General features: G+C 39.7%; 1 protein-coding gene across 5 annotated transcripts; it reads right to left on the minus strand.

Annotated features, from left to right (window-relative positions):
- Positions 1–347: 347 nt before the first annotated feature.
- On the minus strand, positions 348–12,370 carry LOC103189715 (zinc finger protein 346). 5 transcript variants are annotated; one of them, XM_007910212.2, is made up of 8 exons: positions 12,191–12,370; positions 10,231–10,334; positions 9,602–9,691; positions 9,317–9,470; positions 8,195–8,395; positions 7,462–7,511; positions 4,600–4,699; positions 1,690–1,754 (listed from the first exon to the last, which is right to left on the minus strand). In XM_007910212.2, exons 1-7 carry the CDS (start codon positions 12,288–12,290, stop codon positions 4,643–4,645), a joined length of 756 nt encoding a protein of 251 aa, XP_007908403.1. In that variant the 5' UTR covers positions 12,291–12,370; the 3' UTR covers positions 1,690–1,754; positions 4,600–4,642. The 5 variants fall into 5 exon arrangements, with proteins under 5 accessions (XP_007908401.1, XP_007908403.1, XP_007908402.1 ...); XM_007910211.2 differs by having other exon boundaries at positions 7,456–7,511; XM_007910210.2 differs by lacking the exon at positions 7,462–7,511 and having other exon boundaries at positions 348–1,754.
- Between the last annotated feature and the right edge of the window lie 3,947 nt (positions 12,371–16,317).

The following is a 16,317-nucleotide window of genomic DNA, read 5'->3' on the forward strand; positions in this document are numbered from 1 at the left end:
CGTTCTTGCACAAGGTCTGCATTCATTTCAGTTCAGGACATTTGTGGGTGGTTACTTTGACACAATTAAAGTAATTTCGCCTCCACTGCCTAACAAAAGGACAAACTTTTTTAAAAGAAAATACAAATCGAAGCCACTAGAATGCAATCGACACTCTTCAGTTTTATGGTGTTCCAGACATTAAGAGTTGCACATGTGCATTACTTTCAAGGTTCTCTCACATACTGTACTCCATCCACTTTGAACAGAATGCTTCAAAGATAAATCTTGAGACCTTAGCAACATCTGCTTTTGCCTTTGTGCTGTACTGTGTCTTGAAAGATTAGTGAGAAAAACCATGAAAAGTCTTCAACATGAATCTGATTTATTGAGGCAAACAAGATAAACATGTATAAAGTTTTGAATGCAGCCTTGGTTACGCAGAGAAAACAGCAGAACAAGCTTCTTCAAGTATTTGTATTATTAGTTAAGATTCAGTATGTTAAGTGCAGCATTCATAACATTCACTTAACTTGTAATTCATTTCACTAAAACACGTTGAGATATTCCTTTTGGGTGAAAGGCATGACACAAATGTAGGTTTTCATGAATGCAGCATCAGAGAGAAACTTTTCCATACAGTACAATGTTCTTCCTTACAAATGACACACTGAACCTTTCAATCGGAATAAATACACAGGTACTAATAAAACAATGAAAACCTCTCTTACATCAGAGCTTTCAATTAGTTCAAAGGGAAAGTTCCAATTAAAAATGCAATAAAATTATTTCTGCATGACATTCCAATGGCCCAGACTTACTGAAAAAGGGCAAAATCACACAGAGGGCAACAGACATGGGGACACAATGAGAGCAGTTTTGGACAGCAATACTTCTTCAAACATTTTCTTGAATTAGTAATTTCTTCATAAATTGAAAAAAACACAAAGCTAGGCTTAATTTAATGAATTAAAATAGACATCCTTTCAGCGATAACTTCACTTCAGCACCTAGTCACTAAAATTCATATTGAAAACATACAATAAAAAATCCTGATGTTAGGTCAGGCATTTGTGGTAGTGTAATACATGAGTGAAAGGAAACACCTCACACCTGAAATAATGTAAAATCAAACAGTGGTGCAATCATTTGTATGAAATGTACCAAACAGGTGATCTCACCTAGGCTGCCATTCAAAGGCTGTCAAACCAAAGTTATGCAACAATTTGAAATTGTTCAGCCTCGTCACAGGTCTGCATTGCTTCTTTAAAGATTCCATAGCAACCTAACTGTTGAGTTTTGGAAACAGAAGGTAAAGAAAATTGAACATTTCTCACAATAAATTCAGTTAATCACTGAACCCATAATGACCATCGCCTGGAAATATCAGTGAGATATCACTAGTCAGCTAGGTATAATCTCTGCTAAATAGACACTGCAATGGACTTGCCACAATTTACTGCAGGTCGTTACTGGCCACTACGTCTAGATATTTTACCCTCAATCTCTTAGGCCTTCTGCATGAATTTAGAGAGAAATGAAAGACAAAACACACTAGAGATTCAGAAATGTGGGCTGATTATCCTATAAAAGTGTTTTGCTGAAAAGTTTGCAGAACCAAACATGAACGCAGGCCAATTGGCCTCCACGCCGAGTCAGTAACATTCATCACCAGGAAACCTCCCTGCCAATAGTGTTAGATGACATCTTCAAAAAGCTCACAAACAACCTCTTCATCTTCCTGTAGAGCTGGGGTGACATCCTTCGGTTTCAGCCTGCGTGGGCAAGTAAAAGGGTAACCAAAGTCACATTGAAGTTTGAAATAATTACGTTCAATGACACTGAACAATAAAGCTTCTGTAAAGAGCTTTGAGATGTCCTCCCAACGTGACTATATCAAATGTAAGCATTATTATTAACAATCCTCCAAAATAATTGGTTATTCACTTCATGACTGTTTGAAGAATTTGAGACTTCTCAAATGGCTGACCCATTTACCTACTAAACGTCTCTACACTTGACAGTAATTACCTGTGATGCTCTTTGAAATGTACTGATGTGACAAGGTTCTATAAAATTGCATCTTTTTTGTTTTAATTCTTAAGAGAAAATACTTATCCAAGTAATTCCGCCAGGGAGTTTCCCTCGGTGTGCTGGCCAACAATCCCCCAGATAAAATTGACCACTCACTTCGTTACTGCTTGCCATGAAATGTTTCAGTCATTTCTATGCGTAAATTGACTGCTTCTATCGCCTACAAAATAAAGTCACTCCACTTCACAGTAAATACTGCACAGTAAATACTGCGAAGTGCTATGAGACATCCTCTTGATGTGATAAGGCACTATACCAAATGGAAGGATCATTATTAATATGTAAGGAACTGAAGGTTGAATTGCAGAGGCCTCATTACAAATTTACTTACTCTACCCACATATACACATTATATACACAATAATCTGTGACAATTTTGTTTCATTTTACTGCTGTGTCAAAAAATAAGAACATATTTGCTAATTTCCAAAGTATTAACATCAGGAATGTTTAACGTCATAAATTAGAAAATTTCTGTCATTCTGCTGGAGAAAACTTCTAAGCACATTATCCTTTTGAGAAATTCAACTCTTCCAAGATCCTTACCAGGACAAGAGACAAAAACTGAGAAGCAAGGAATTTTACAAGTGGAACTTCAACTTCAGAATGAGGAAGATTCCCATAATATGTAATCTAAATTATTTTCTCGTTTGTTTAACCTTCATATTGGTGAATACTAACGTAGTCTAAATAGTGGGGAAGGGGACATGGAGAGCCTACATTGTTAGGCCAGCTTAAACAACAACAACAAGATTCCATTTATAGAGCGCCCTTCACGTCGGGAGGACGTCCCAAGGCGCTGTACAGTTGGGTCAGGACCCGAGCAGGGGGAAATGGTCAGGGTGAGGGGAGGGAGCGAGGAGGGGGTAGAGTCGAGAGGGGAGCTGAAGGCACGTTCAAAGAGACCGTTAAAGATGAGCAGCTCCGTAGTGTTCACCTCCCGGAAATGTGGAGTCAACTTTAAAAGTGTCAGAATACTCCACTACCTATTTTACAAATAGCCTTGATATGAAACTATATCATCCACATGGGACATTTTAGGGATAGATATGTAGGAGATTTAAGTGTATGAAGATTAAGTGCACAGGCCTCAAACACTATCACTGAGACCGGATGCAAGTGTATCTGCTGTTACACTCGATAAAGCTTGACAAAAAGCCAATCTCATGGTGCAGAACACAAAGAGTTTAAAAGAATGATAGATCATATAAGAAATTTAACATTGATAGCACGGATGGAACAGATTTAGTGGTGATACCTACAGGGAAGATGGAAATTTAAAAGGTAAGACTGAAGAAACAAAGGTATTGGAAGTACACACGTGTATTTGAATCCTGTATTGTATCTGAATCGTGAACCACAAAAGCTGAAGGCTATTTCTGAAAGTCATCATGTATTCACGCTGTATCTGATACAATTCAGACCGATCACAAATTCTGATCTACTTGCGCTTGTTTTGAAAAAATGTCTTCTCTGCCACTGTTCCTGATTAGGTCTAGTTTAAGACATGTAACTTCTGATAAGCAAGAAAGACTACACCTCCTTAAAAAGGCCTGTTTGGATCTTTGCTTCCCCAATGACTCTATTGAGAAGCTCAATACACAAAGTGAAAGATCACTACCAGACAGAAACTGAACCATAATAGAAAGCTTCCAGGTTCAATCCTGAGTTAGCCAATCTCAACAAGGACAGCAGAAGCTGCTTCAACTGACCTCAGCACTCGAGAGAGAGAGAGGGAGAGAAGAGAAACCAGGAAGAGTTTTGACACCCGATTGTAAACAATGACCTCTGCAGGAAAGTGAGTGTTGAGTGAGAGAAAAATTGGAATTTCCCTGATTTTCATGTTCAAACAACCCGTCAACAATCAGTGTTTTTGCTCATAAATGAAGAATGCTAATCTAGACACGCTACCAGAGGCCTGTGGAACATACGTGTTCTGAAAACCGAGTAAAAAAATGAGGAAAAAGTTCTCGAAAGAAACAGATGGTTATAGAAATACAATTGTTAATGCTTGGCTGTCAAAATCAATCCAAAACATAAAACCTGCCCTAATCCTTCTCCATCATATTACATTGGTAGTTCCAAGGCACCAATGTCCTAACGTGTAACCGTGTCTCTTGTGTGGCGAAAAGTCTAACTGGATGCGTATGAATGGTGTTAAGCAAAGGGACTTAACGTTCATAACATCAGGGAGCAGAATTAATAGATCCAGCCTGCAAAATCTTCAACTGTGATCTTAGTATAGATGTGCACTCAACCAATGTAGGATCTTTTTTTCTGTTTCTCAGTTAACCAGCGAATTCATCTCCAAATGCAAATATTATAATTTGTCTCATCAATTTAAACGCATACACTCAACATATAATAACAACCCCTGCACCTAACTCACACTAATACAACAAATACTTCCATAAGCCTTGACCTTGGGTCAATACAAAATAATAAATTTAAAGTTTGCCAAATGTAGGCTGCCAGAACAGGATAGTATTTGTAGCTCTCTGCAAAAGAACAAGCAATTTTACTTACTGGTCCTGGTGTTTGGCTCCCTGGATGTGTGCCTGATACTGTTCTATTGAGTTGAGTACAATGTTACAGGTGTTACAAGGGTAGTCGTTACCAGCTGCAGCTGTGAAAGATGATAGTTTGGTTACCTGTCATGATAAACAACTGCCAAATGATGCATTTATCTGCCTACTCTATTTGTCAAATACATCTTCAATACTACCCATGGATTCTTTCTTCATATGGACCATTTGCTAAGCCAGTTTCCTTTCCACAACTCTTTTATTTGCTTATTTTCTACAAGTAAAGATCTACATCCTCACCTTTAAGGCCATCCATGGCCTTACCCCTCCTACCTCTCTGACCTGCTGACTCCCTAACAAACCTGCCCGCTCCCTCCGCTCATCAGGCTCCGGCCTGCTCCATATCTCCCACTTGACCCGCCCTACTATCAGAAGCCGGGCTTTCAGCCTCTCTGTCCCCACACTCTGGAATTCCATCCCACAGTCCCTTCGCCTCGCTTCCTAACTTGCATCCTTCAAGGCCGGTCTAAAGACCCTTCTCTTCGACTGTGCCTTTGGTCTCCCTCCCACCTCTCTGCCTTCCCTCACCCCTACACCACCCCTCCCCATGCTCGGGCCCCGACACCTGACTGTTCAGCGCTTTGGGACGTCCTCCCGACGTGAAAGACGCTTTATAAATGTAATTTTGTTGTTGTAAACTACTCTTAAAGAATTGAACAAAGTTATCCATACCAAAGTACCTCAGTTGTTAGAATGGCGCACAGCACCACAGGGGAAGATGGCATGTTTTCCTTCTGACTCACTGTGGAGGAGTTCCACAGGTGGAAGTCATACAGTAATTTGTCCAAAGTCACTTCCATCGAGTACAGCATTATAAAACATCAAATCCAAATTAGATTCTGTCTAAAACCTGCACATTTTTCAACAGGAACCAATGAAACAGAAAGGAGTAGGTTTCAGGTCCTGCAGAGAGTATATGGAATTAGGAAAAAGATTGAAGTGCAGGACCGCAAGGGTTGTATTCTCAGGATTAATTCCCATCCCAATGCTATCATGATAATATGCAGATATGGCAAGTAAATGTGTGGCTGGAGAGATAGTGTAGAATAATTCAGGTTCTTGTATAGAATGGATGGACTGCACCTAAGCAGGGACCAATCTCCCAGTTGGAAGAATAAGTAGTGCTTTGAGGGAGTATTTAAACTAATATGGCCGGAGGGGCAAGATAAGAAAATGATGAAAGCATCATGGAAAACGAACGATGCAAGGGAGAAAGAGGGGCATAGATCAAGAGGGGACTGGAATGTAAAAGAACCCCAAGATCAGAGAGAGGAAAAGCCAGATAACAGTGTATGTGGCAAGTAAAGTAATAAAGGGGAAAACAATGGAGAGAATAGAAAAAGCAAATAGTGAGAATAAAGTACAGCAGGACAAATTAAAGTGTTTATAAACTAATGCAGTGTTAAAAATAAAATGGCTGAATTTGAAACTCTTGTTGGGATAGCGGGGTACGATGTTAATCACACTGGTGGAAACATGTCTTCAGGGTAGGCAAGACTGGATACTAAACATTCCTGGGTATTACCATATTCAGAAGGAATGGAGACGTTGAGGCCAAGTGGAGGGGAGTCAGTGATTAGGGACATAGTTATGGTAGCCACAAGAACAACAAAACTAATACCAAGAAGATTTTTTTTCCAGCCAGTTATTGGGCTGTGGAATGCCCTGCCGAAGCTGTTGGTGGGAGGCAGAATCCATTGTGGCTTTCAAGAGGGAAGTAAGAGAGGCATATGATAAAGAGAGGTTTGAAGGTATAGGCAAAGTATGGAATGGCAGAATTGAACTGATCTCCTTGCTCTGTGAGCCAGTGTGAGCTGAATGGCCTCTTTCTGTGCTGTAGTTCTGCTCTGTAGATTTCTACGTAACTAATAAATAGCAATCAGAAATAAGAAACCTGGTCATCATATCCTCACCTTAAGAGACAGAGACCAATTGTAGCTGATCTCAGGTCTACCTGATTAGCTAACTCAACATAGAACTGCTCAAAACTGGAACACCTTCTGCATAAATATGGCTGTTTTCATACTGCGCAACCACAACAAATTACATTTGTATAGCGCCTCTCACGCCAGAAGGACATCCCAAAGTGCTGGAGCTGCACAGTAGCTTTTAGTCATCCAAGTCATTTAATATTAGTGGACCAGTTTATATTCCTACGTTGGCAAAGAAACTTACTGGCGCTAACCTGCATTCATAAAACTTGAAGTTACATGTCCCACAATCATGTTTATAGTCAGTTGAAAAATTCTAGAAATGGTCAGGACAGTTTTGCGGTACCGTTTTTTTAAAAAAATCGATAGTTTAGATACTCTTAAGTATTTCTCTACTGAGTAATATTTATGTTAAGAAGTTGTAAATAACTTGCAGAATGTCCACTGCATCTCCAATCCCAACACCTAGTCATTTATGTATCTCAGTATTAAAAACTAGTGTTAACTCTTGCAATGAAGACCCAGGAGTATCCTCAATACAGGAACAGGGTTAACAAGGCTTCCCAAACAGTCTGTTCCTTTCCCTGACAATGAACTGATTTCACACGAGCACTTTTTTCTCATTGTAGGCTAATTTCAAATCATAGGAATGAATGATGAAAGGGGAATCGATAGCAATCTGGCGAAGGAGCAGTCAAAGAGCTATGTATACAGTGGACAAATCAGATATTCTGTTCTTCAATAGATCAAATACCAGTTTGAATTCTGCTTCCTGGTACTTCAGGTTTACATAAACGTGCGTCTGTAACAAAAGGTCCTATTTATTCAGTCAAACAAGACAATTATTTGAGCATGTGAAACTTAACTCTTGCCTGCATGTGCTTGCCGAGAAAAGATTGAGTTCTGAGATGTTTTGGACAACCTAGAAAGAATGAAGATCTACTTATGATCTGCAATATGACTCTTGGGCATATTCTCAAATAACAATATACCTACATTTAATAACAAATCGATTAGTGAGCCTCTGCTTCCTCTACATATAGGTACTGTTTCAAATTTGGGACTGTGTCAGCAAGAATTACACTTCAACATAACAAGTGTCAAACATTGGTATCCACACTAAAATAGAAACCGGCATGAAGGCTTGAGACTAAGGAGTTAATACCTTGAAGTTTCTTCCCTTACAAACATTGCAATGTGTAACATCTACTGAGCAGATTTTAATGAGTTTTTTGCTCCACTGAAAACTTTTTAGATATTAAGATACCTAACTTACAAAACTTGGTGGCTTGACTGAATCAATTTTTGACCACAGATGCATATATGTGTATCTTATACTGACTACAAAATTGAATTTAATGCTGACTATGTACTAGAATTGAAGAAATGTGGACCAAAAGCAGAATTTTCTCTATGTAAAATTAGTCTTTTATTAGCACACTTGTGGGTAAAATTTGCCAATCAGAAACAAGTGTACAAGTTACATTCTAGTGAATTACGTTTTAAGCTTTGCATGTTGATTTATACAATTGCAACATTTATTCCCACTTCTATTTACTGGTGTATTTTTCAATGCCTCAACTGAATGCAGTGCTATGTACTTACAATTATTGGAAGCTTGTCCCAACTGCTCCATCAGTTTCATTTTTGTCTCTCGCTTCTTGTGCTTTTTGCCCACATAGTGTTGTTGGGCAATTGCAGGATGGTTGAAAAAGGCTTGACATAGGCTACAGTGCTTGTCAGGGTCGTCGTTCGCAGAGTCAGCATTGGATTGCTGAGCAGCAGCCGCCTTAGGGACAACTGCAACTAAATATAAATTTCAAAGCTGTTAATTAACACTAAAGATTTAAAAGGTGAGCAACTTCCTATCTTTAAGTCTCTTGAATGATGAGGAAAGGAGTTGAGCCATTAGATACTTAAACTAGTTAAAGCTTTGCAATGAAACATCCATTTGTGTTTTAGTTATTGGCAAGCCATTAACCCTAAGGATAGCATGAACAAATGTGTGGAAATGTTTTGTAAAATCTTCCATTTACCCAATTTAACAACTAAACATTTTAAAAATCAAATATTCAATTTGCCCAAATTTCCTGAAGGCACTAACACTTGTTTAGAAACACAATGGTTTCTAACAATTACTAGCATCAGCCTTCAGATTTTTGGGCTAGATTTTTTTTAAGAAAAACTATTAACACTATTCATGCAAATATTCCATATTGTGCCCTGCTAACTCACGGAAGACTTGGAACATGTGACCCCATAACCTGGTTTTGATTTAACCTTGTACAAGTTATAAGCTATTAATTCTCTAATCCTCCCAAGCACAAATGAATTGAGTCCATACTGCTCCAAATCTTATGTGGACTAGTTTTGCAGTACAATACAAAATCGTTGTCCTTGTATCACTTGGTGATTCAGTGAATAATAATTACCAGAGATGTTGCTTCCACAGCATGCCCAATAACTGAAATTCTCATCTTTGTATTAAGTGAATTTTGAGGGCATTCAATCTTGTATATTTCATATATTTAAAAAAAAACAAGTGCTCCTTTTATTTCATGCCTCCATTCAATTCAGTAGTTAACCAAATGTCACTGCTGAACCACAAAGTTTACTGTTGTAAAATTGGCACTATACTTTGCTTATATCTACACCAGAATTCAGCACCCCCAGAATGTGTACAAAGAATCCCACTATCCCAACTGACCACATGCTAGACACACTGACCTGATGGTGCTGGCATAGTTTCAGCTTGCTTGAGTTTCAAAGTTTTTGCATGGTTCTTTCCCTGGTAGTGGGACTGGGCAACAACAGGTGATGTAAAGGTCATATTACAAAGAGGGCAGTATTTATTCCGATCCACTTCACCATTGCTACTGTCCTATAGGAAAAGTTTGTTTTCAAAAGTTACTATTGATGATTTCACTAACCTTGCTATTGACAAGTATTCAATCAAATGTTTCTTATTCTAACATGATCCCAATAAACTGTATGCCATCAGCACAAACTTACATTGCTATTCTTTTTTATAATTTTGGCAACTGGCTCTCCATCTTGATGAAGTTCCTCATAGCGGCGCACTTTATTGGCATGCTTCTTACTCTGTAAAATAAGGTCAGTACACCTGTTCAATTAAGCACGTGAAAAAACTTTCTCCTAATTACATCTACCCTGTGGAGTCCTGTACCTTAGTGGTTAGAGCACTCTCCTCATAAGTGAGAGGATCTGGGTTTGATTCCCAGGCAGGGCGAAACGTTGGGCAAGTTTCCTTAGCCCACACACCTCTGTTTACCAAGCAGTAAGTAGTAACCCGGTTGTTAGTCAATTGGCGGATTGTTTTTCCAGGGGTAATAAACTCTTGAAAAAATTTTTTGGTCACTCAATCCAAGACTGTTGTGGGACACTGCTGTGCGCAAGTGGCTGGTGCGTTTTGGAGCAAGGAGGAGGGATTGAGGGAAAGTGTTCGAGAGTTTCAGGGCAAAGTGGCTGAAAGCGCGGCCACCAATGGTGGATCGGAGGGCACTTAGAATGAACCACAAAATTCTTCTCCCTCCTCTATGGAAATGACGATGAAAGAGAAACGTTAAACTACTCTAACATGCTAGAGATGGTTTGAAACTAGGGTACTGTTATTTTATTACCTGATAATGAGCAAGTCTCTGAGACTCTGAGATCAGCACAGCATTACACACTTTGCAATGAGTATCTGTGAAGAGTTCACTGTTTCCCTTGATGATCTTTTGCACTGTGAAAACAAATCAAATACTACTCAAAGCCAAATAACATTTTATTTTGTTAAGACTAAAATAAATTAAAATCAAATTATTGTATTGGCCAAAAATCTTCCAGATTAATTATTTATTCAAGTTATGGCTGTTGTGAGACTGTCAACAATTTTCACTTATATACTGCCTTTCATTCAGGGAGAACATCTCAAAACGCTTTACGAAAACTGAGTTGGAAGAGAGGTAGCTGAAGGTGCTGTCAAAGAGATGGTTCTTTTGACAGGTTGTGGATGGTGGAGCTGGGGAGGCACTGGGGATGAGAGGAGCTGAATGCAGACAATCAGTTTTGTGGGCGTTGAGTTATTAAGGCTTATCCAGGATTCAAAATCTGATAGTCTGTCAGAATGTTAGTAATCCTGGAGTCAAAGTTGTAGGCAGAAAGGTAAAGTTGATATTAAAAATGTATTCTATGCCATTTGAAATATTGCATGTTTTGCTACAATTATAGACACTACACCTGACACCAATTACTGCTGAAGTATTTTGAGATATTTGGGCACTATATCAAAGCAAGGATTTTTAAAAAATTAGTCGAGTGTTTGATAACAAGTCCAACATCTAATGAAATGAACGTTGAGGTTTCTATCCAACGTTAAGTTTGAAATCACAACAACAAAATATTTTCACCAGCCAATGTTCAAACACAAAATAGTTACATGTACAAACAGTTATGTTTTCAGAATAATGAGGATATTATTTCTCACTTGAATAAAAATACAGAAAGATAAAATGACAACACTTTAAAGGAATGATGGAACTAGTGAATAATTTAGTGGATACACTTCAAATCAGCTGATAGGGATGATCTAAGAAAATTCTTTGTTTTTCTTCTAGTCAGAAGCTGCTTGTCGTACCAAAAGTTGGCACTGATTTACTGCCAAGAAGTGTTCAAAGGTGTGAAAATGTGTGCTTGATGTTTTTTTCGTTTCACAAGCTTAAGTCAAATGGAAGCAAACCATTATTTTTTCCATTATTTGGCTCCTGTTTGCTATTCATAAACAAGGTATTGCAAGTTGTGCACAAGGAATATTTAAAAAACAGAATCAGAGTGTTTAAAACTATTCTGCATTTTCCATCCAATTTGGGTAAACCTGAAAAAAAATCTAGAGGATTATTTAGAATACTGAAATGAGCAGATCCAGTTTTGCAGGTCAATGGGATTTGGGTCCATATGGTCTTTTTTTCCAGCTATTTATAGGCTTAACCCTAAGATACTACCTTATGGTGCCTACCAAGTACATTTGATTTGGAGGTGGGGAGAAAGCTCTTACCGTCCCTGAATGCAATAATTACCTCCAGGGTATAAACACCAGTCTCACTCTGATTCAGACACCTCCCATCTTGGATCTTAAGACACGCAGAGCCATCTGCTCTGCTCTTCGCAGCTCCTCGTGCGACTACTCCAGGAAAACAGAACTACAGTATATAGATCCTAAAAAGCCGCCGCTGCTGAATACTAGAAACAGCTGCTGTGCAATGGTGGGGGAAGGATTCACTCTCTTTCCCTTTTATTCCCCCAACGTGAATGAGGCCACTCCTCTCCCTCTATCCACATGACATTGGCTAAACGAAATGGGTTTATTTCTCTCTCTGCCTCCACCCAAAAAAATCACCACTGTAAAGATACAGCGAGTGAGGCTTTGTCTCTGAATCTGAAAGGCGACGGGGGCCTCAAATACATCGTTAGCAATGGCCGCGCGGCCCGGGCCCGGGGCCCTCCCTTCCCCGCCCCCCTTCAAAAAATAAGAGGTCACTGTTGTCCCGAGGAACGTCCTCCTCCGCGCTGCTCAACGGCTTTGAGCGGTCCTTTCCTTACCAGCCCCGTTGCCGGCGGAGCTGTCCCCGGCCCCGCCCGTGTTAGCGCCGGCCGGCTTGAAGCTTTCCATCAGCTGAGGAATCGGTCTCTCGGACGCCATTGTTTGATCTCCCGGAGCTTCAGCCGCTTCACCTCCTTCGCTCACCGCCGCTCCCCCACCATCAACACATCCGCCAGCTCTCGCGAGAACGTGGGCTCGCGAGATCTTAGCTGTAATGCGGAAGCTTCGCTGTCACGTGACTGCCCTCCGCTCTGGCTGCTGGGGGGGTGGGGGGGGGCTGCCGGGTGTTGCCGGTGGGGGGGCTGCCGGGGGGTGTTGCCGGGGGGGGGGCTGCCGGGGGTGTGTGGCCGGGGGGGGGGGGTGTTGGCCGGGGGGTGGCCGGGGGGGGGGGTGCCTCAGTGACCGGGAAGCGCAGGGCGAGCTACAGGGCGGTTTGGGCGGATTTCATGGCCAATTGTGTTTTTCTTTGTTGCGCTGTGGTTGAAGAGAACGGCTTTGGGCGGTGCCTAATTTTTTTTACCTAAATTTAAACCTGAAAACGTTTTTTTTCTCTCCCTTTGAAGACCCTTTCTTACAGTTTCAAAAGCACTGAGACCTAAATTGGCCGCTACACACAGGAGGCGACGCATAACACTGGGCCTCGTGATATTGACAGAGCCGCCAATTGCAGTGAAGTGTTAGGATTTAGTCTTTCGTGTGTCACACAGAGGATGATGGAAAGTCCTGGGTCTGGACCTCAGCAATCTGCCACTTACTTGGAAGATAATTTACAAGACAATTTATGTGGTTGATAGACATTGTAGATTTTTGAAAAATAAAGTAGTAGTGCCAACATATCACTACTGCAGTTGCCTAATACTTTTACATGATAATTCTAATGATATAGGTTTGAGTATATTTCCTCACCTTTGGACGTATATATTGGATATGTTTGGTGTGTTTAGGTGATGCAAATGACTCAGCTTGTTCCACCTCACTTGCTCAGGATTGACCGATCCCATTGTTAAAACACTTGACATGATTCATGTTTATGACACTATATGAATGCAACTATTGCTTCTACCCAGGATAGATACACTGTGGGACTAAGCAAAGACACTACACAATGATAGAGAATGTTATTCGTATCGCTATTTGTTCTCAAGGTCTCAAAAGATAATAAAAGTAGCTTTGAGTAACTGATGACTGCATGTACATTCACTTCATTGCATTGATTCCTGCTAAATGTCAAGTCCTCCGTGTCAGGTTTCGATGCTCTGAGAGATCTGTATCTCTCTTGTTAGTTTAGGGAGTGATACCTTACTCTAATCTTTGGGTTCATGGGGCTTAGATGTAAGGGAAAATGAAAAAATCCTATTAACAATAATACTTGACATTGTTATTATTCTTATTCTTGTGCTTTTCATGTAAGGGAGGGCATCTCAAAGTACTGCATAGGATTTACTATGAAATGCAGACACTTTTATAGGTAAATGAGGCAGGCAATTTGCGTACAGCAATGTCTCAAAAACAGCCGTAAACTGAATGACCAATTTTATCTGAGGATTATTGGCCAGGGCACCAGGAGAAATCCCTTCTCTTTTCAAAGTAGTTCCATAGAATCTTTAACATCCACTGGAATAGGCAAATGCTGGTTTAATGTCTCATCCAAAGGGAAGCACCTCCGACTGCATCAGCATGTCTAGTCAGTTCAACATCCCAATGTGGAGTTGGAACTCACAGCTTCTGACACATGTTGACCTGAGTCAGGTTGGCACTTGAATAAATTTATCATGCACCTATGATGACATCATTTCAATCTAAATGTTGAGCAATTTTACATGATAATCCCAGAGTCAGACAAAAACTAATTTGCATAGAAAATGACAATGAACACAAAGCTATCAGTCAAAAGTCAAAAACAATCAAATAATGGCACATTGTCAAACACTTTCAGAAATCATGTCTTGTATGAAATCCTGCAACCAATGCCAATTGGAACATTTGGCAGATTGTTGAGAGTCAGAAAAGAAAAGTTCCTTGAATGTGAAGGCAAGGCCAGAGATTTTCAACACAATGCTTGGGCTTCGGAGCAATCCACTGAAGGAACTGAAGCTATAAGTGATTAGTTATAATTTTAGTATAGTCAGTATATCTGCAATATTTTAATACAACATTCCCTTTCACTAAAAGAAAGCTGGAAGTGGAACCGGAGAAGAGGTGCAGACTAGCTGGCAATTTTTATTTAAGAAGGTTTTGCAAGCAATGCAGTGAATTGAGGTTTTACAGCACTATATACTTGTATGATGTGTCACTGTCCTTGTATTTGACGGTTGATTAGTACCAATTCTGAAGTCCTTCTGTCAATCAAATATGTATAATTATAATACCATCTGTTTGTGCCTATTCCAATCAGTAAATAGAATTATGTATGCATGGTTCTATAGTTTGCCTCCAATTCTTACCTCCCTTGTGATTGTCTGGAAGCTTCTATCTCCTATCATCAGAGTGAAGGTGAATCCATCCAATCATTAACGTGCTTGTTTGCATTAATACTCATTCCACTGAGTATGTTTACATCTCTTGTCTTGTAGTGGGTGTTAACTGATAGCTTTTATATTCATCCTTTAGATGTTAATGATCAGATGGTCACTGCATTGAATTAATTTCTCACAGCATATATAGGTGTCAGAGAACTGTTCTATTATTTATATAGAAAATTGTTCAGCAGACATTGTAATATGGTAACCTTCATAGATTCAGCACAAAATTCTATTCTGTTTGTAATAATAATAATAATAATAATCCTTGCATTTGATATAGCGCTTTTCACGTCGGGAGGACGTCCCAAAGCGCTTCACAGAACACACTGTAAAGTGAATTGACTGCATATTTGTGGGCGAACGCGGCAGCCAATTGCGCACAGCAATGTCCCACAAACAGTCGTAGATTGAAAATGACCAATTTATTATTGTTTTGTTTTGGAGGGGTTATTATTAGGCTCTGTGTGGAGTAAGGAAACTTGCCTAAGGTTTCGCCCTCTGCCTGGAATTGAACTCAGGTCTCTCACTTGCAAAGCGAGTGCTCTAACCACTGAGCTACAGGACTCCACTGTAATTTCATTTATAAATTCCACTTTCCAGCACTATTCCCATTGTCTCTTAATAGTTTTACTACTCGTGTGCTTATCCAGTTCCCTTTGGAATGATTCCTACACCTCTTATACCCCCTCTGAAGAGTCTACAAATGCCTTTGGCCAGAGCGGTGATTCCTTTTCCATTTCCTTTTCACTACCAGCCTCCATCAATTTCTGTGTCACATAGCCATGGTAACCATCAGCTTGAATGACACTAAACCTTGCTGGAAATAACGGAGGAAAGCAAGCTAAGTGCTTCTGCTTCTCTTGCTGCTATTATGATAACACTGAGGTCTATTAAAGTTAATTGGAGCAATTAGCGGATCGTATGGATCCCATGTGACTCATTGAGCACAATTGCATTGCCATTTCCAGAGAGAAACAATTTCCCATTAGAGAAACACTGTAAAGATGATTCAAAATAATCTACGTTTGAACCAGATTGATATATGTAAGAGTACCGATGTATCTAAATCCAAATTAGCCGAACTCACTCTATGATTTCAGTTCAGATCTCACTTCTGGTGCTTCTAGTTAACGTATTGCATTTCTGTAATGATTAAATATTAATGTTTCAGGTATAATGACCTATCTGTATTCTGAGCAGGGACTAAAGGTTACAAATTATTAAGAAATCCAATCTCCCTGGAAGTCTAGCAATTGCTATGATGTTACCTTCAGTCTCCCACAGGTCATTGACATTGACCAGCCAATCTACTCAGGCGATAGCAATTAGTTATTTACTGAGAATGACAACAACAACAAAATTACATTTGTATAGTGCCTTTCACGTCGGGATGACTTCAGGTGCTCTAACTACTACTGTTGAGAAATAGACTATTCAGAATAAACTTTCTTATTCATAAACTTAATCTTAATCCAATTTTAAATTTAGGCATTTCCCACTCCATTGGGTTGCATTCATTCAGACCTGGCCCAAATTAACATGTTGTTCCAGTGAGGAAAAATGGCGGACCCAGTATGGTGTCTGCATTGATTAATACATTATGT

The sequence above is a fragment of the Callorhinchus milii genome, unplaced genomic scaffold, assembly GCF_018977255.1.
Source record: "Callorhinchus milii isolate IMCB2004 unplaced genomic scaffold, IMCB_Cmil_1.0 Scaffold13, whole genome shotgun sequence".
Lineage (NCBI taxonomy): Eukaryota > Metazoa > Chordata > Chondrichthyes > Chimaeriformes > Callorhinchidae > Callorhinchus > Callorhinchus milii.